Source organism: Equus quagga, chromosome 13 (assembly GCF_021613505.1).
Source record: "Equus quagga isolate Etosha38 chromosome 13, UCLA_HA_Equagga_1.0, whole genome shotgun sequence".
NCBI classification, from domain to species: domain Eukaryota; kingdom Metazoa; phylum Chordata; class Mammalia; order Perissodactyla; family Equidae; genus Equus; species Equus quagga.
In genome coordinates, this window is record NC_060279.1 from 97,576,228 (window position 1) to 97,596,004 (window position 19,777).

The following is a 19,777-nucleotide window of genomic DNA, read 5'->3' on the forward strand; positions in this document are numbered from 1 at the left end:
TTATTTACCTTCAGAGAGAACTGGCTAAATCTGAAAACGGAAGCATTTTAGTTGCTTTTTCTGTATAACTGCAACTCAGGGCGACCAAAGAATTAATGAGGGATGTTTCTCTATATAGTCATCTGTGTATATAGTATATAGTAGAGTATAGATGTTTCTTGGTATAATAGCTAATAAATGAAGAATGATAAATTAGAAATCTCCATTTTGCAAAGCCTCTAATGAAATAATGAATTTTGTAGGTTGCTAGATTTAGCAAATAAATCGCATGGGACATACTTACAAAATTATACTAAAATTGTATGGGACATACTTATACTAAAAACTAATTGTTGTTCATCTAAAATTCAAATGTAACTGAATGTCCTGTATTTTATCTGGCAGCCCTGGATCTAGGTATTGACCAACAATGGATATTAACATCATTGAGTAGATGCAGAAGAATCATTTAGTAAAACTAAATATCCATTTATGATTAAAAATCTGAAAATAGAAGGAAACTTCTTTAATGTAATAATGTGTACTTACAAAAATATTACGTAAGCATCATACTTAATAGCAAAATGTTGAAAGCTTTTGTTTTGTGATCAGGGGAAAGACTAGGATGACCCCATCACGTCTTTTGTTCAATGATGTATTAGAGAGGCTAAAGAAGATGAGAAAGGAAGGAATTAAACTCATTATTCATCAACAATATGATTGTATGTAGAGAATCTATAAGAACCTACAAATAAATGTTTAGAATAATAAGTGGTGACTTCTGGTTCCAGAAAAGATGGCAGAGACTCATTTCTCCATGCTCCTCTCTGCTCAGTACAATGAAAAACTCTGGAAATAATACAACAGACATTCATAAGAGGACTCCAAAAGATAGAAAGAAGAAGGCAATCTAGCTAGGGGCTTTAGGACTTGAGAAACAACACAGTGAACCAGCATCTCTCAACTCCTCACCCAATGACAGGAGGTGGCCCAGGCCCAGTGGATCCCTAACCCCATCCCGCAGCAGAAGGCACCCAGGTAGGTGCTTTTCTCCCCAATGGGTGGCACCAGCAGAGATCAAGCAGGAGCCCCCGTGGCACTGGGCAGTCCAGGAAAGTGCTCTCCACCCTTTCATGCCGGTGTCTCCTACCCCTAACATGGCAGCACCATGTGGGCCCAAGAAAATGCCTTCAGCTTCCATTGGTGGTACCAACAGGAATTGCGTGCAAACCCAGCCAGCCTTGGGCATATTAAGCAGACCGGACTAACACTTCAAGGGCTCTGAAAACTAAATTGTTATTGGAAGAACAGCACACAAAAGTAGGCCAGGACCTGCATGCTAAACGTAAACAGGGTGACTGTCTGCTAAAATGGAGGAGTTAAATAGGATCCAGAGTCTCCTATCATAACATCCAAGATGTCCAGGATGTAACAAAATAATTACACATCATACCACAAGCCAGAAAAATCAAACCTTGAATGAGAAAAGACAATGAACGGGTGCCAATACTGAGATGAATTAGATGTTGGAATTACCCGACAAACATCTAAGCTAACTATCATAAAAGTGTTTCATCAAGCAATTACAAATCCCCTTGAAACAAATGAAAAAATAAAAATCTCACCAAAGAAATAGAAAATATAAAAAAGAACCAAATGGAAGTGATAAAACTGAAAACTACAGTAGCTAAAATAAAAAACTCACTGGAAGGACTCAAGAAAGAATAAATATGACAGAGGAAAGTATAAGTGACTCTGAAGATAGAACAATAGAAATTACTCAATCAAAAAAAAATCAGAGAGGGTCTGGCCCCATGGTTGAGTGGTTAAGTTCATGCGCCCCACTTTGGCAGCCCAGGGCTTTGCCAGTTCAGATCCTGGGCATGGACCTAGCACCACTCATGAAGCCATGCTGAGGTGGCATCCCACATAGCAGAATCAGAAGGACCTACAACTAGAATATACAACCATGTGCTGGGGGGCTTTGGAGAGAAAAAGAAAAAAAAAAGATTGGCAACAGATGTTAGCTCAGGTGCCAATCCTTAAAAAAAATCAGAGAGAAAATTGGGGAAAAAAAACAAACGAAGCCTCAGAGAACCTGCAGGACAATTATAAAATATCTAACATTTGTGTCACAGGAGTAACAGAAAGAGAGAAGAAAGAGATTGGGGCTGGAAAAGTATTTTTGAAGAAATAATGACTCAACCTTCCCAAATTTGGCAAAAGACATAAACCTAAAGATTCAAGAAGCTAAAGAGAACAAATCCAAAGAAATACACACCAAAATACAGCATAATTAACTTACGAAAACTAAGGCAAGAAAAAAATCTTGAAAACAACTAGAGAGAAATGATGCATTACCTGTGGGGAAATATTGATCAAATGACATTGGATTTCTCATCTAACACCATGGAGAAGAAAACAGGTCACAATATTTTTCAAGTGCCAAAAGGAAAGAGCTGTCAACTGTGAATCCTATATCCAGTAAAACCATCCCTCAGGAACAAAGGGGAAATAAAAAGCTTTTAGATGAAGGAAAACTAGAGACTTTGTCATCAGCAGAACTACCCTTACAGGGTGGTTAAAAAGAAGTTCTCCAAACTCCAGATGATAACAGAGGAAGCCCCAGAACTTCAGAAAGGAAGGAAATAGCAAAATGGGTAAAAACAGGGGTGAATATAATAGGCTACCCTTCTCATGAGTTTTTAAAATCATATTTGGTTGAAGAAAAAAATACAGCATCATCTGATGTGGTGCTCACTGTTGATAGAGGAAAAGAGTTAAAACAATTGTATTTTTTAAAGCAAGGAAGGTAAAAAGACTTACATGAAGTAAAGTTTCAGCGCTTCACTCAAAGTGGTAAAATATCAATGCTAGACGTAAGTGATCAGTTACACATTCATGTTGTAATACCTAGAGTGAATGGCAAGAAAATTATCCAAAGTAATATACTCAAAAAGAATATACATCAAAGTGGAATTCTAAAACATGATCGTGAAACCCACAGGAATGTCAGGAAAAAGATAGAGGAATGAGAAACAGAGGGAACAAATGGAAAATAAATAATAAAATGTCACACTTAAGCCCAAATCTATCAATAATTACTCTAGATGTAAAGAATCTGTCTAAATACACAAGAAAAGACAGAGCTTGGTAGAGTGAATTTAAAAAACATGACTCAACTATACGCTATCTCCAAAAACAGCTCGCTTCAAATATAAGGACGTAAGTAGGATAAAAGTAAAAGGACGTGAAAAGATATACCATGCAGATATTTATCTTAAAAAGCCAGGAGTTACTATGTTATCTAGTAGATATAAAAGTAGACTTCAGAGCAAAGAAAATTGCTAAGAACAAAGAGGGACTTTACATCGTGATAAAAGGATTATTCCACCAAGAAGAAATTGTAATCCTAAATGTATACTCCCCAAACAATAGAGATTCAAAATACATAAGGCAAAAACTGATAGAGCTGAAAGGTGAAACAGACAAATCCACAATTATAGTTAGGGACTTCAAGACCTCACTCTCACCAATTCATAGAATTACTGGAGAGAAAATAAGCAAAGGTACAGAAGAACTGAATAACACCATCAATCCACAGGATTGAATTGACGTTTATAGAACCATACACCCAAGAACAGCGGTATGCACATTCTTTCAAAGCACTCACGGAACATTTACCAAGATAGACTCTATAAATCAAACCACAACAAAATTAAAATAATTGAAATTATGTAGAGTATGTTCTCTGACCATGATGGAATAAGCTAGAAATCAACAACAGAAAGACAACAGGAAAAATCTCCAATCACATGGATTTTAAACAGTTCACATCTAAGTAATCCATGGGTCAAAGAGGAAGTCTCAAGAAAGTTTTTAAAATACATAGAATTAAATGAAAATGAAACTATAACATACCAAAATATGTGTGAGACAGCTAAACAGTACTGAAAGGAAAATTTATAGCACTAAATGCTTACACGGGAAAAAAGGAAAAGTCTCAAACCAATAATCTAAGCTCCTACTCAAGAAACAAGTAAAAGAAGACCAAAATAAATACAAAGCAATCAGAGGAAAGGGGAAAGAATAAAGAGCAAAGACTAATAAAATTGAAAGAAGGAACATAATAGAGAAAAATCAATGAAACGAAAAGCTAGTTATTTGAAAAGATCAATAAAATTAATAAACATCTAGCAAAACTGACAAAGATAAAAAGAGAGAAAACACAAATTACCAATATCAAGAATGAAAGATGGGACATCACTACAGACCCTATATCCATGAAAATGATAATAATAAGGGATAATATGAACAACTCTATGCTCACAAATTTCACAGCTTAGATGAAATAGACCAATTCCTCAAAAACCACAAACTATAAAAACTCAGCCAATATGAAATAGATAATCTGAATAGTCATGAAAGAAATTGAACTTGTAATTAAAAAGCTCTAGAGAAAGAAATCTCCAGACCCAGGCAGTCCCACCAGAGAATTCTACCAAACATTTATAGAAGAATTAGCACCAATTTTATGCAGTCTCTTTCAGAAAATAGAAGAGGGAACACTCTCCAACTCCTTCTTTGAGGCCAGCATTACTTTGACGCTAAAGCCAGACAAAGACATTACGAAAAGAAGAAAGAGGAGGAGGAAGAGCGGGACAAAGAAGAGGAAGAGAGAGAAAGAAAATTAGACAGTATCTCTCATGAACTGTGATTCAAAAGTCCTCAAAAATATTAGCAAAACAAATCCAGCAATGTGTAAAAAGAATTATATACCATAACCAAGTAGGCTTTATTCCAGGTCTGCAAGGCTGGTTCCATATTCAAAAATAAATCAGTGTAATCCACCATGTTAACAAGCTAAAGAAGAAAAATTATGTGAGTGTATCAATCGACATAGGAAAATCATTTGGCAATAATCAATACCCAGTTGTGATAAAAACTCTCAGCAAACGAAGAATGGAAGGGAACTGCCCCAACCCGATGAAACAGCATCTTCAAAAAACTACAGCTAGCATCACACCTAATGATGAAAGACTGAATGTTTTCCCCTTGATTAGGAACAAGGCAAGTATGTTCAGTCTCACCATTCTTATTCAACATAGTACTAGAAATTCTAGCCAGCTAAATAAAGCAAAACAAAGATATTTTTAAAATACTGATTGCAAAGAAATAAAATCGTCCCTATTTTCAGATGACATGATTGTCTGCACAGAAAATCCCAAAGAATCTCCAGGATAACTCTTAGAACTAATAAGTGAATTCAGCAAGGTTGCAGGATAGAAGACTAGCACAGAAAAATCAGATGCATTTCTATACACTAACAATGAAAATGTAGAATCCGAAATTTAAGACACAAGGTGATTTACAGTAGCTCCAAAGAATAATAAAATATTTAGATATAAATCTAACTGAACATGTTCAGGATCTGCATGCTGAAAAAAATTTTTTTTCTTTACTTAGAAGAACAGAAATGTGTTGTCTGGAGGCCAGACGGGCAAGACCAGGCAGTCAGAAGAGTTGGCACCTTCTCAGGTCTGTGAGCAAGTATATGTTCCACGCCTCTCTCCTAGCTTCTGGCGGTTTACTGGCAATTTTTAGCATTCCTTGGCTTATAGATGATTCATCGCCCTAATCTCTCCCTTCATCTTCACATGGTGCTCTCTCTGTTTGCATGTTTACCTCTGTGTCCAAATTTCCCCTTTTGATAAGGACGCCAGTCATATTGCATTAGGGGCACACCTTACTCCGGTATGACCTCATCTATCTACTTACATCCACAGCAACCTTTTTTTTCCAAATAAGGTTACATTCTAAGGAATTGGCGGTTAGAATTTCAACATATGAATTTTGGGGGGACACAATTCAACTCATAACAATGATCTCATTTTTTCTTGTTAGAAAAGCTATGCATGTGCACATATGCATATGTGTGTATAACTGGGTGTGTGTGTCTATGAACAGATAAAGGACTGAATGGTACACATCAAATTGCTAACTGGGGTTACCCTCTGGGAAATGGTGGGGAGTGAGGAAGGTGGGTGGGCAATCCTTATACTTTGGATCTCCACAATTTTGCATTGATTGAAAAATGCTCAACAAGCACGTATAACTATTGCAAATCTAAGAAAGCAATTTAAAAGCTTTTAGGGCGCCTTATAGGTGTCCATCAAGGTAGATCCTGGGCTGCCTTGGAAGGCAGTGGGAACTACAACAATTAAGTGGTTCAAAATTCTTGGAATACTTTTCCAATATCAACGTGCAAAACCGTAATATTTGATATGTCCCCCCTCAAAAGGGCTTGTGAGTCAGTAACAGTGTGGAAATAGCACTGCAATTGGAGCCCAGAGAGTTGGATGGAGTTCCCTTTCCCACACTAGCTGGCTAGGTGGTCTTAGGTTCTTAATCACCCTGGCATTTGTATTATTGTCTTTAAATATTTCTGTAAATTTCAGATATGCAGTCCCCTGGTCCGTGTTTACTCAGATCTGGCTCATACATGTATGTTGTGCATCAGAGCAAAATTTGACTGAGCCTGAAAATAGCCAGCCATCACTTTGCCTAGGGAATGGTCAACGGAAAGACCATTGATCAGAGCTATGTACTCAAAGTATAGTATATTGAAGTCACACTGGGCAGCCAATTCTTCCACTCTGCCTCTGCAAAGCGTCTATGCCCCGACTCCACTATCGCTGTGAGAAGGACAACTTCCACCACAGTCCCATACAACAGTCAGAGCTGAAACCCGCAAACCTCTGTCCCTCCTTCAGAGCTTCTCTTCATTCCTCCATTCAATCAGGAAATAATTATTAAGTACCTGCTATGAGCCAGGACTATACCAGGCCCTGAGGATTCATTGATCAGCAAAATAAAAAAGGTCCCTATGCGGTTCAAGGAGGTAAAAAAAAAAAAAAAAGTAATGATAAGACAATGTGAGATGTGTTTTGGTAAAGGAATTACAGGGTGCAGGGGGGAGCCCAGCTCTCTGAGTTCCGGGCCCTTAACTCAGACTTGAAGGTTTTCTAAAGGCTTCTCTTCACAGAATTGAATTGACTCAGCTTTGAAATAATGAGTTTGATAATTTTGCCCACCGCTCACTGGCTTTGCAAGAAATCTGTCTTTCAGTTGCATCAATGGCTGCTGGGGAGGGGCACGTCTCGGGCAGGGAGTCACCAACCCTCTGTGGTTCAGCTACTCAAAGAAGAGAAACAATGGCGTCTCTGACTGGGAGGCCTTCTTTCCACTTCCTGGATGGTGCCATGTTTTTCTTCTAGAAAGAAGAGTCTACTCTGTGGAGTCCAGGTCTGAAAGGGTTTCAGTATCTGATCACAAGTCCAGAGAATAATGAGGAATACTTATTTATTCCTCATCAGAGTCACCGTCTATCATAGCCCACTTCTCACTTTCGCTAACCATTACATCAGACACAAAATGTCGCTTTGAAAGTCTTCAAAGTGCACGTTTATTAGTTTCTTGAGGCACAGCACATGCCAAGGTGACAGGGCTTATGTCCCTTTTCTGTTTTCTCTGAGTCTCCTCAGAATTCTTGTTTCCTTTCTCCATAATGTTTCTGAAAAATGTTTAAATACTGATGAAATAAATCCAAGAAGATCTAAATAAGTTTTAAAAAAAAATACAATGTTCATGGATTAAAAGACTCAACACAGGGGGGCCGGCCCGGTGGCGCAGCGGTTAAGTTCGCACGTTCCGCTTCTCGGCGGCCCAGGGTTCGCTGGTTCGGATCCCGGGTGCGGACATGGCACTGCTTGGCAGCCATGCTGTGGTAGGCGTCCCACGTATAAACTAGAGGAAGATGGGCACGGATGTTAGCTCAGAGCCAGGCTTCCTCAGCAAAAAGAGGAGGACTGGCAGTAGTTAGCTGAGGGCTAATCTTCCTCCAAAAAAAAACAAAAACAAAACAAAACAAAACAAAACAAAAAGACTCAACACAGGAAAAAAAAAAGAAGCCAGTTATAAAAACAAAACAGAAAAACAGATTGATCATATGGACTACCTTAGAATTAAAAAGCTTTTTCATCAAGAAAGTGAAAAGATGGGGCCGGCCTGGTGGTGCAGTGGTTAAGTTCGCGTGTTCCGCTTTGGCAGCCTGGGGTTTGCCGGTTCGGATCCCGGGTGTGGACCTACGCACCGCTCATCAAGCCATGCTGTGGCAGGTGTCCCACACAGAAAATAGAGGAAGATGGGCACAGATGTTAGCTCAGGGCTAATCTTCCTCAAAAAAAAAGAAAGAAAGTGAAAAGATAGGTCAGTGTGGGAAAAAAATTTGCAAAACATCTAATCAACAAATGAGTTGTATCCAGAATATATAAAGAATTCATACAGACTAATAAGAAAAAGACAACCCAATAGAAAAATGGGCAAGAGACTTGAATAAATACATTACTAAACTCTCAAATCCCAAAGAAGAGATCCAAATGGCCAATAAATATATAAAAAAGTGCTCAACCTTACTGATAATCAAGGAAATGCAAATTAGAACCACAGCTCAATACCACTCCACCTCTAGAATGGCTAAAATTACAAAGTCTTGACAAGATCAAGTATTGGTGAAACTGTGAAACATCTAGAATTCACACAGAAACACTGATCGGGGGGCTGAAATTGAAGCGTGTTTGACAGCATCTATTAAAGCTGAGCCCAGTGACCCAGCAATTCTGCCACTGGGAATTCCAAAGCATGTCCCGACAGAAATTGTGCACCTGTGCACCAAAAGATAGTACCCATTAGCCCAAAGAGGAAACAATCCGCACGTTCATCGACGTGTAGAGTGGGTAAGGAGGTAGTGACTTTTGTCTAAGTGAGTACCATATGGCAATGAAAATGAACTCAGTTATGTGCACATGGTAACATCAGGTGAAACAAGCCAGTCACAAAACAATACAGACATTTATGTAAAATTCAAAAAACAAGCTAGATAATCTGTGGTGTTGGAAGCCAAAAGAGTGGCTCCCTATGGGACGTAAGGCGTGGATAGTGATCAGGAAGGAGCATGAAGAGGGCTTCTGGGATGCTGGAAATGTTCTCTTTCTTGATCCAGGTGAAGGTTATAAGGATGTGTCCCTTTTGAGATAATTCAATGAGCTATTATCCATTTATGATTTGTGTACTTATTAATATGTGTGTTTTATTTCAATAAGATTTTTAAAAATATTTCTGTGAGTCACCTGAGAATGGGTGCCTAGAAGGGGGCAGTAGGAATGGCAAATAGGTATAAATGAGAATAAATAGGTAGATAGGTGGATGGCAGATAGATAGGCATCTAGATAGGTGGGCGAAATGCGGCCCGTGTTAGCAACAGCTCTAGATTTTGTCCTGTCTAATATGGACACAAGTTATAGGTCATTATTAACTTTAAATTGATTACAATTAAATTAAATTAAAAGTTCAGTTCCTCCCTTCCATTAGTCACATTTCAAGAGCTTGATAGCCACCTGTAGCTATCGCCCACCACATTGGACAGCGCAAAATATAAGAAATGTTCATCATCACGGAAAGTTCTACTAGACAGCATCGGTGGCCCTGGACAAGATCTCCTGGAGAAAAGAAGTAGCGAGAGAAAGAAGCAGAGGAAGAGAATCTGAGAACCATCAATGCTAAAGGGGTTCTTGTAGGAAACAGACCAAAGTAACACAAGAGCCAGAAGAAAGGGACGTCACGGCAGGCCAGGCGTTAGAAATGTCCAAGGTGAAAGTGTTCACGACAAATGTTACAGAGAAAGAGCTAGAACCAAGTGACCAATGAGAGGTCACTGGAGAATTTAGCAAAACAGTTTCAATGCACATGGAAGTCAGATTGGAGTGGGTGGAAGAGGGATTGGGGGGGAAGACAGAGGCCAAACGTACATGCAGCAAGACTCAGTGCCAAGCGGCTAAAACAAAAAAGGGGATTTCTGTTAAGCAAGAGAGCAAATAGCCAGTTCCAAAGAAGAGGAATAAAAGAGATTAGTATCTGCTTGGGTTTTCAGTAAATGACTCATGAAGAAAGTGCTGTCTGGGTGCCAGATGTGGAGTTAGCGGGTGGAACGTGGAGAAGGGTGCTCCCAGGGAGGGAACCGTGCGGACAATGGAAGGCGGAAGGCGCAGACATGGAGGATTAGGGCTGGAGGTAATCCTGCCAGGAGTAGGGACTTGCATCCCCAAGGACAGAGAAGCTGAATGTCCTTGAGCCGGGGAGGAACAAGATCAAAATGGAACCTCAGGGAGGTTAGTGGCAGCCTATGCAAGATGGAGGAGTTCACTAAACGGGTGTAGAGACCGCCCCGGCCAGAGCATGAAGGAATGAAGTTAGGAATGGCCAGCAAGAGTGAATTTAGCTGCAGAGAGTAAATTCTCTCCAGCTGTGCCCTGGGTCTGTAAAGCCCAGCCAGAACAGAGAGTCCCAGAGGTCTCACGTGGTACCACCAGGGCAGATCTGCTCCCTGCAGAGCCTGCTGGCAGGGAGAGGCCAGAAGGCTCAGACACACAAACATCCTTATGAGGCGAGGCTGCCAGTGGTGGGGTGGGTGCGGTCTCACTGACCGGAAAGAAGTGTCCCCACAGGTTATCTCGGGATCACCAGTGGGATTTCTGAGAATAGGTATGACCCGGAGTAAGGCACAGGGTGCGTCATACCACGTGTACACACACACCCACAACACACACCCACAGCCTGGGCCTTGAAAGGAATGGAAAGAAGGTCTCAGGGGTGTCAAAACCAGAGTATTAAATTGTGAGATTTCCCACCCCATTTCTGCGGAGTCTGGCTGCCGAAAGCAACGACAGATTTTTGAGGGCGGAAGGCTTCTCTCTGGAGTCAACTAGGGGAGACCCCAAGGCTTAAAGGAGGTTGGGGAGCAGTATCACCCCTAAGGGTTATCCTAATTCTCTGCCCCCTCACCCCTCGTTTCTCTGAGTGTCTCAGACTACAACAGGGGTATCCGACACAGAAGCTTTTGGCATCTTGGTTTGCAATAGCTGTTTCCTCCTCAAGAATCCCAACAGCCCCTCCTCCCAGTCCTTTCCTTCAGGGACCCGGATGCCCCCTCCCCACCCCCAGGCTCCTCAGGGACCCATACACCCCTCGCCTCAAAGCTCCCACTCTCTGTGGGTCCCCCTACCCCTGCCTGTTTGTTGATAACTCTGGCTTTTATCCAGGCTCGTGTTTACTCACTTCATTTTCCTGGTTGACTTCGTGTTCCAGTCAACTCTGAGCCTTTATCTCTCCCTCTGAGAACCTGCCCTGGGCGGCGGGTGTCAGAGCCCCCACCCACCCTGGCTGCCCAAAGCTCCAGGCCTTGGTGATAAGAGAGGAGGAGTCGTGGGAGCAGCAGCTGCTGGGGTGTTGTCCGAGATGACACCCAGGCTTTGCAGCTGCTGTTTCCAGAGAAGACTCCCCAGCAAATAATGAGCCCCAAAATTGAAAGGAGGGGAGCAGGGCGTGGGTGGGGCCAGCGCCTCGGGAGGAACAAACTCCATCTCAGAGAGCTCACGCCACCTCTCCGCTGTCTCTTCCTCTGCTCCCCGTGTGTGACCGGGACCTCCCTCTCCCATCCCACGCAGGTTATGGGGGGATGGTGGGCACAGAGTCACCCAAAACCTGTTCAGCCAGTCCCTTCTCAGGCCAAAAAACACCTCTCAGAAAACAAACAAATCTCCAGGAACTGGAAACCGGTGTCTGATTGGAACCAGGAAGCAGGGGCCCACATCCTTCCTGACACACAGCTCCGGTCCCCCGTTCCCTCCCTCTCCCGACCTGGGACCACACCAGAAGAGCCTGCCTCTACTACTGTCCTGGAGGGTGCACAGAGCACCCTCTGGAAGATAACTAGGCCCAGTGAGGCTGGTTTTGATGTTCCCATTTTGCAGAGGAAGTACCATGAGGACCTGTTGAACTGGGGGTGGAGGTCTTGTGTCCCACTCTGCAGGCCTGGGTCAGGCGCTCAGATTCCTGCCCACCGCAGACACCTGCCCTGCCCCCCAGTGGTGGCTGGCAATAGGATACGGGTGGCTGGGGACCAGGGATCAGTTTGTGGGGACTGAGGAGCAGCCAGGACCCGGATGTGGATCCCTTGCTATTATTCCTGGCAGGAGCCAAAGAAAGGAATCTGGCCATCAAACCAGTAAACAAGACCGAATGCCACCTTCCGCCCCCGTTCCCCGCCCCTCGGGGACCCAGGCCCTCAGCACCCTGCTCCCCAGCTGTTTCCCTCAGGGCCACCACCCTTCTAAGACCGAAGTCTCCAGCAGGCAACCACGGCACAGCTGCCAGCTGTTCTCACATCCCTCCCGGGACCCAGGCATCCAGGCTCGCCCTCTGCCCTTCCCAGAGCCTCAGGATCCCCATTCCACCTGGCCTGGAATTAGCAGCCTCCTCCAGGAAGTTGGCATCATCTGCCTGGCAGGTGGCCTAGGGTGTGGCCTGAGAAGCCAAAAAACCCCACTATATAGCCCAGCCCAGGAGCTAGGCCCGCAGCTCCAGGGACCTGCAGGTGAGAGAGGCTGGGGTCCCCTTTGGAAGTGGGACATCAGGTCCGCTACCCTCCCCACCCCACCCCCAGGCCCACTGGACATCCAGCTTCCATATACAGACACACACTGGCCCTTGGATCCAGCCCACCTCAGCCTTCCTGATGCCTAGGTGGCCCTTGTCCTCAGACTGGACCCTTCCGTCCTCTCCGGGACGGTCTCCAGCAGGAGGGGCAAGCAAGCCTCCTATGACCCCTCTCTTTCTCCTCTGCAGACATGGGTTCCCTGTGGAGCTGGTGGACTCTCTGGGCCGGAGCAACCCTCCTGTGGGGTAAGTCAGACCGAGATCCCATCTATGTCCTTGTTCCAGTCTGGGGAACTCCACCTGCCTGGGCCAGCACCCTCCATTTGGTGCCCCCTCCAGAGACCCATCTCCCAGTGTCAGCAGTCTAGCTGAGATGGGCGAGGGGCCCCTTAGATTCTGCAGAGAAATGGAATTCCCCCGTTCTCCTTCTGTGCTGGAGGGAAACAGGTGAAAACCTTAGTCGCCAAATTCAAGTGTGCAAGAATTACCACTTTCTTGATTTTCTGCAGCTTAGCTAAAGTTTTGACTCTGAGACTCATTCTGCTGAGGTGATGGAAAAAATGTCACTAAAGTCATTCTTGGAGGGCTTGGTGCCCAATTCTCCAGGACTAGGGTCTTAGGTAAGACTAAAGTACTGGTGGAAGGATGGAATATCAATCACCAGTCACCCTCTATTTAGGCGACTTTTGAAACATTCATTGTCCTGATCCCTTGGCCCCGTGGGACACTGGGATAATCTTCAAGGCTCCCCTTATTCAGCAGACAAGCTTTTAGTGACCCCCACTCTCTCTCCAAGACCCCTTAAATCGATCTCCCTCTCACTCTCTGTCTCATAAGCCCTAGGAATCTCTTTCTAGTTGGGGGTCTTGGAAAGCCCCCAGTCTTCTCTATTTCTAGAGGACATTTTGTCCACACTCCCATCATCCGTTTCTTTCCTTTACCTACTCTTCACACACCCCGCCCCCCCAAGTCCTACTAACAGAAATCAAGAACTAACAGCTGAATCCAGCCAGTGTGGGCCCCACGGTGCTTCAAACAATTTAGGTTTCGAGATTTCACAGGGAAATTCAGAGAGCCAGTTTCTCTTGAAACATGGTAAGATCTGGCATTAAAAAAAAAAAACAGAGCCCACAAACCATCATAATAACAACAGGCTAAAGCTGGTAGCAAGACCCCACTTCCGATGGCGTGTGAATGCGCCAGCTTACACAGTCACCACTCGGATAATTTCGCACATTTATATTACTCGCCTGGCCCCTGTCAGCATTTGAGTTTGAGACCCTCATCCAAAGCGTTCAGGCTTTCGGAAAACAAAAGCCAGACAGGTTTGTAGGTGAAAGCTGCACTGACAAGGAGAAAGGAGAGAGAAGAGAGAGGAAAAAGCCCAAGTTGACATTTCACCTTGTTACCCAGGTACAGGGCAAGGGGTTGGTTCTCTGATGGCAAGGATTGGGTAAGTGGACCCACAACTGCGTTTTCTCGTCCCAGGGGTGACGCAGGAGGCCTCAGTGGGCTCCAAGAACACCGAGGGGGAGGAATTCCTCACGGCCTTCCTGCAAAACTACCAGCCGGGGTACAGCGAGGCCTCCCTCCACCTCCTCCTCTCCAGTCTGTCGAACAGCCCCGCCTCAGTCTCCATCCTCAGCCAGGTAGACAGCACCTCACAGGATGTCACAGTGAGGCCCGGGCAGTCAGTCATGGTCAACATTAGTGCCAAGGCTGAGATGGTTGGCAGCAATACCTTCCAGCGTGCGGTGGTGGTCCACTCTGACCGCAGCATCTCTGTGCAGGCCTTAAACGCTAAACCCAGAACCGCGGAGGTGACGAGGGTGCAGCCTGCCCGCGCTCTGGGCACCGAGTACTTTGTGCTCACACCGCCTGGCACCTCAGCCCAGAATGTCAAAGAATTTGCTGTGGTGGCTGGGGCAGCGGGTGCCTCGGTCAGCGTGCAGCTGAAGGGGTCAGTGACATTTCAGGGCAAGTTTTACCCAGCGGGCAGTGTCCTAAGTGTGGCTCTGAAGGCTTACCAGGTGGCCCAGGTACAGAGCACCGCTAATCTCTCAGGGTCAAAGGTCACAGCCAGCAGCCCCGTGGCTGTCTTCTGTGGCCACAGCTGTGCCCAGAAACACACGAACTGCAACCACGTGGTGGAGCAGCTGCTCCCCACATCTGCCTGGGGCACCCACTATGTGGTGCCCACTCTGGCCTCCCAGGCCCACTTCGATCTGGCCTATGTCGTGGCCAGCCAGACCACGAAGCTGACCTACAACCACGGGGGCACCACCAGCTCCCGTGGGCTCCAGGCGGGTGACTTCGCAGTTTGAGATCCGGCCATCCCACCCACTCTACGTGTCGGCAGATGTGGGCATCCAGGTCCTGCTGTTCGGCACAGGTGCCATAAAGAACGGAGTGACCTACGACCCTTACCTGGTCCTGATCCCAGACGTGGCGGCCTACTGCCCCGCCTATGTGGTCAAGAGCATGCCAGGCTCTGAGGGTGTGGCCCTGGTGGTGGCACAGACGAAGGCTGCTGGCGAGCTGAGCGTGGATGGGAGCAGGCGGGGGTCCGAGCTCGTCTGGGCAGCTGTCCCGGGCACTGAGTTCTCGTATGCCGAAGTGGACCTCGGCACTGCTGACGTGATCCACAGGGCCGAGGCCACGACCGACTTCGGGCTGCTCTCCTTCGGGCTGGCCCTGGCTCTGGGCTATGGAACAACAGCTTCCTGCAGCCCGAGTGAGTGATGGGGAATGACCCCCGGCCCTGTCCGCCTAGTGACCCCTTTACCAGCTCTCTCGCTTTTTCCCCTTCCCCACCCAGCTTCTCCTCTGTGGCTTCCTGCCTCCACTGGGCCATCCCTCGCTCACCTCCATCCTCCCTGCCATCCTTCTTTTCCTCGGGGCTTCCCAGCCCCTCCCTACTCACGCCCCCAGGACCCATACTCTAAATACTTAGCAACCGGTGTGATCCAGGGTCCCAACCAGTCCGAAGAGAGGCCAGCCAGAGCACTGTGGCGGGCTCCGAGAAGCCCCCACGGTGTGTGGCATCAGCCTTTCGTCTGTTGCTTTGCGGGGTGGGTGGGGAAGGGATCGTAGGGGAGATCAAGGTGCCGAGAGCAGGGATCTTTGAGGGGGTGGGGATCAGGTCAGCTTCTTACCAACTAGTTTGGAAATATTTTGATATTTTGGCAACTGGTAGACAACTATACCAGTTGCTTACTGCCGCTCTCCCGACACCTCATGTAGAAATGTTTACGCCCAAACTCAGGAGGTGTCACAGTCTAATAATAACGATGGCTGCCATGTTGCAATAGACCAGGGAGCGGTCTAGGTGCCTCGTGTGTGTTAACAGAGTTCATCTCTAGGACCTGGTCCTATGTATCACCCTGGGGCTCAGCACGTTGAGGAGCTGCCCGCAAGCACGGCCACGTGGTATTTGCGGGAACAGATACTAAAGCCAGACTTCCCAGGGTCCCATCCCACCTCTGCTTGTGTGACCTTGGGCGTGTGACTTCATGTCTGTGGGCCTCAGTTTCCACATCTGTGAAGTGGGGAGGATAACAGCAGCCCTCCACAGGGCTGCAGGGAGGGTGTAATGAGGTGACATCTGGCAAGTGGGTAGGGCTACATAAAAGTGAGCTGTTACACGAGCAGAGAGAAGGCACGAGCTTTCGAAGTCTGCGAGGCGGGGGGAAAGAGCTGTTTCTTCCTGTGTGGACCCCCACCCTCCAGCTAGGGCCGTAGACACTAGGGTTTCTCACACTCCCACCCTCAGGGGCGTGGAAGCCACCCAAATTCCAAGGGCCACTTTGGGCTTGAAGAGCAGAATGGCAAAGGTGTAGGTGATCATTGTAACAGGTAACACTCAATTACCACCTGGGGGCTATTCCAAACCCCACTTATGTTTTAGCTCATTTAAACCTGGACAACACCCCCTCCCCAAGTGTCCCCGTGAAGAGGGTATTATTACCACCCTCCTGTTACAAATGAGGAAACTGAGGCACAGAGAGTTTCAAATTACTGGTCCAGCATCACACAGCTAACTGGTTGAGCCAGGAGTCCAACCTAGGCAGCCTTTCCATCTGTTGAACAGTCTCTGTCTTCCATTTTCTGTGCTTAAAAAAGATCCCTTAGCCTTTTGACCTGAGTGGGTGGTAGGGGAGAGGGGAAACAGAGAGAAAAACCAGAAATGAGCATTTCCATGCTTGTTCCTGCCTGTCCTTCTTCACTCCCTTCCAGTTCTTCTGAGGAGTCAAAAGACCTGGGGTCGGGCCAGGTCTGGGCGGCTTTCTCTCTGTGAGGTTCCAAACCTCAGTTTCCCCACTTCTAAAATGGGCGGTTGTGGGTGAACTGCCCAGACTCCCCACGAGGGGGAGCTCCAGGACTCCCACCGAGCGGGACACTCCTGACTCTGTCGCCACCCGTTTCCCTCCACAGCCGGGCTGTCGGTGGAGCAGCCGTCCTGCCAAGACGTGCAGTGTCCTCCCGGGCAGCAGTGCCAGGTGTCCGGCGGGCAGGCCAAGTGCGTGGCGGTCCCCGTGTCCACCTGCCGCGCCCAGGGTGACCCCCACTACACCACGTTCGACGGCCGTCGCTATGACATGATGGGCACGTGCACGTACACGATGGCGGAGCTGTGCAGCAGCGACCAGACCCTGCCTGCCTTCAGCGTGGAAGCCAAGAACGAGCACCGGGGCAGCCGCCGCGTGTCTTACGTGGGCTTCGTCACCGTGCGCGCCTACAGCCACTCGGTGTCGATAGCCCGCGGGGAGGTTGGCTTCGTCCGGGTAGGTATCCCAAGCCTGAAGGTCAGGCCCCAAACGTGACCCCTTTGCCGTGACGTGGAGGATGCAGAGAAGTGGGCCAAGGCAGTGGGGCCTGGGGAGGGGGCTGTGAAAATCCGCGGCAGAACCTTAAAGCCCTTTGGTCCAACAATTCCGCTTCTAAGCATTTGAAGGATGCTCAGAGGTATGGTTGGGGAAAAAAAGTTTATGGCAGTGTGGTTTATCACAGCAAAAGAAAGGAAGCAAAATGCCCAGCAATGGGGAATTTCTTAAAGGACCAAACACTAAATTTAGTGAGCCCCAGATTGTTTGTGCTGAATTCGTTTCTTCACACTTTCCATGTAGTGATGCATTTAATGCTCCCAGCAATCGGTGGGGTAAGTGTTACTATTATTAACACTCTACGATGAGGAAACAGAGGTCCAGAGAGATGAGTGACTTCCCAACGGCTTAGAGCTAGTAAGATGGCTGGCTCCTGAGTCCCGCTTCTTAACCTCTAGGCCGTTCTGCCTCTGGTAAATGGATTACCACTCAACTGATACAAATAACAGCCTGGAGCAATGATTTCCCTTTTCCCAGCATGTTATTATGAAAACATGAAAAGACCCAGAAAGGCTGAAATCCTTGTACAGCAAACGCTCAAATGCCGGTCACCCAGATTCTGAACATTTCGCTCTTCTTGACTAATCGCACGCCTATCGTCTGTGCATCCCTCTGTCCGATCAGCAATCCCTCTTATTTTATTTTATTTTATTTTTTTGTGCTTCAAGTAAGTTCCAGACATCGGCACACTTCACCCCTAAAGACTTCAACATCCCTATCATTAACTAGAATACGGTATTTTTACACTTCTTTTTGCTCACTTTGGAGGTAAAGCTTATGTATTATAAAACCCACACATCTTAAGTGTACAGTTCACTGAGTTTTGACAAATGTGCCACCCAAGCCTCCATTAAGATAGAGAATATTTTCATCATTCTAGAAAATTCCTTCACGCCCCTGCCCAAACTATCCCCAATCCACCTCTAAAGGCAATCACAGTTCTGATGTTTGTCCACCGTAGATTAATTTTGCCCGTTCCAGAACTTCTTATTAATGGAACCATACGGGGTATGAAGGCTTTGTGTAAAGCTGCTTCTGCTCAGCATGATATATTTGAGGTTCTTCCACGTTGCTGTGATTAATATTTTTTTAATAGGTAAAGCATTCACATAGCTCAAAACAAAAAGGGCCTCTTGTGAAAGGTCTTGCTTTCACTACTATCTTCATCTGCTTTCCCCTCCACTCTTCACAGTGGATTTTTACTGATTTCTTGAGTATTCGTCTAAGGTTTCTTTATGCCAATACAAGCAATTATAAACATACGTTCTTAGCTCTCCCCTTTCATAGCAAAGGGACCTGTATCACGTGCTCTGTCCTGAACTTTGCTCTGGCACCGAACAGTAATTCTGGGGCTCTTTCCGTATCAGTGCAGAGGGAGCCCCTTCTTTCTTTTTCACAGCTGCCCCGGTCCCCATTGGATGGAGGCATCATAGCTCATTTAACTCAGTTCCCTGTAGATGGACACTTGGTTTGCGATGACAAACAGTCCCTAAGTGAATATTCTTGCCCCTCCCTCATTTTGTGAGCATGCAGGTGGATCTGTGAGATTAATAACCAAGTGGATTAATGTATTTGTTCTTGAGATCTGGAGGGGCTGAGCACGAACTCAGGGGAACTTCAAATCCTGTGAAATCACGTGCAGAATTTTGCACATGCTGTGCAGTTTTTCAGGGAGAGGGTCCATCGGCTCTTGTCAGATCCTTATGGAGAGGAGTGACTTGACAAATGCTTAGAGCTCCTGGTAGAATCGTGACAGGTGGTCCACAAGACGTTGTGAGGAGAAAAGAGGAGTTCATGGAATGGTGGCTTCAGCATGGTATCGTTATAAAAAAAAAAAAGTATAAATGTATTTAAAGGTGGGAAAAAAAACCTGGCAGGGATTTATAAACATACGTGTGTGTGTCTACAGCCATGTGGACGATTTCTCTTCTCCCGTTTTTTGCTCACGCGCAGTTTCTAAGTTTTCTGTAATGAACAAATATTACTTGTGTTGTTTAAAAATGGAGATCAGTGGTCTAAAGGGAGAGACGGATTTGCCAGCGGTCCCTGGCCTGAGAACCTGTGAGCATGGGGCTCTGGGCTGTCTCGGTCCCTGCTGTGTCGCCGGCACAGCCCGGCACAGACCTGGACACGCAGGAGGGCTCGTGGAGGCGTTGCTGACTGAACAAATGAATGAACGATCTGTCTTACCTTCAGACTGTTGCTCATGCTGTCCCCTCTGCCTGTTACTCCTTTTTTCATCCCCCGTCCTCTTGGCTAAGACAAGAATGTGTGAAGAAAGATGCTCAGGAAGAGGAAAATGGCCCAGGGGACAGAGGGACACACTCCTTATCTGCTGGCCAGACTCTCTCTCCACTCAGGAC

The 19,777-nt window shown here is 46.2% G+C and overlaps 1 protein-coding gene across 1 annotated transcript in view; it reads left to right on the plus strand.

Moving 5' to 3' along the window:
• Positions 1-12,720: 12,720 nt before the first annotated feature.
• The window catches only part of FCGBP (Fc gamma binding protein), a 40,004-nt gene continuing 32,947 nt past the window's right edge, over positions 12,721-19,777 (plus strand). Inside the window, 4 exon segments of the mRNA XM_046680735.1 lie at positions 12,721-12,777; positions 14,020-14,845; positions 14,847-15,265; positions 16,966-17,315. Of these exon segments, the coding sequence (XP_046536691.1) occupies positions 12,723-12,777; positions 14,020-14,845; positions 14,847-15,265; positions 16,966-17,315 (1,650 nt within the window). The 5' untranslated portion in view covers positions 12,721-12,722.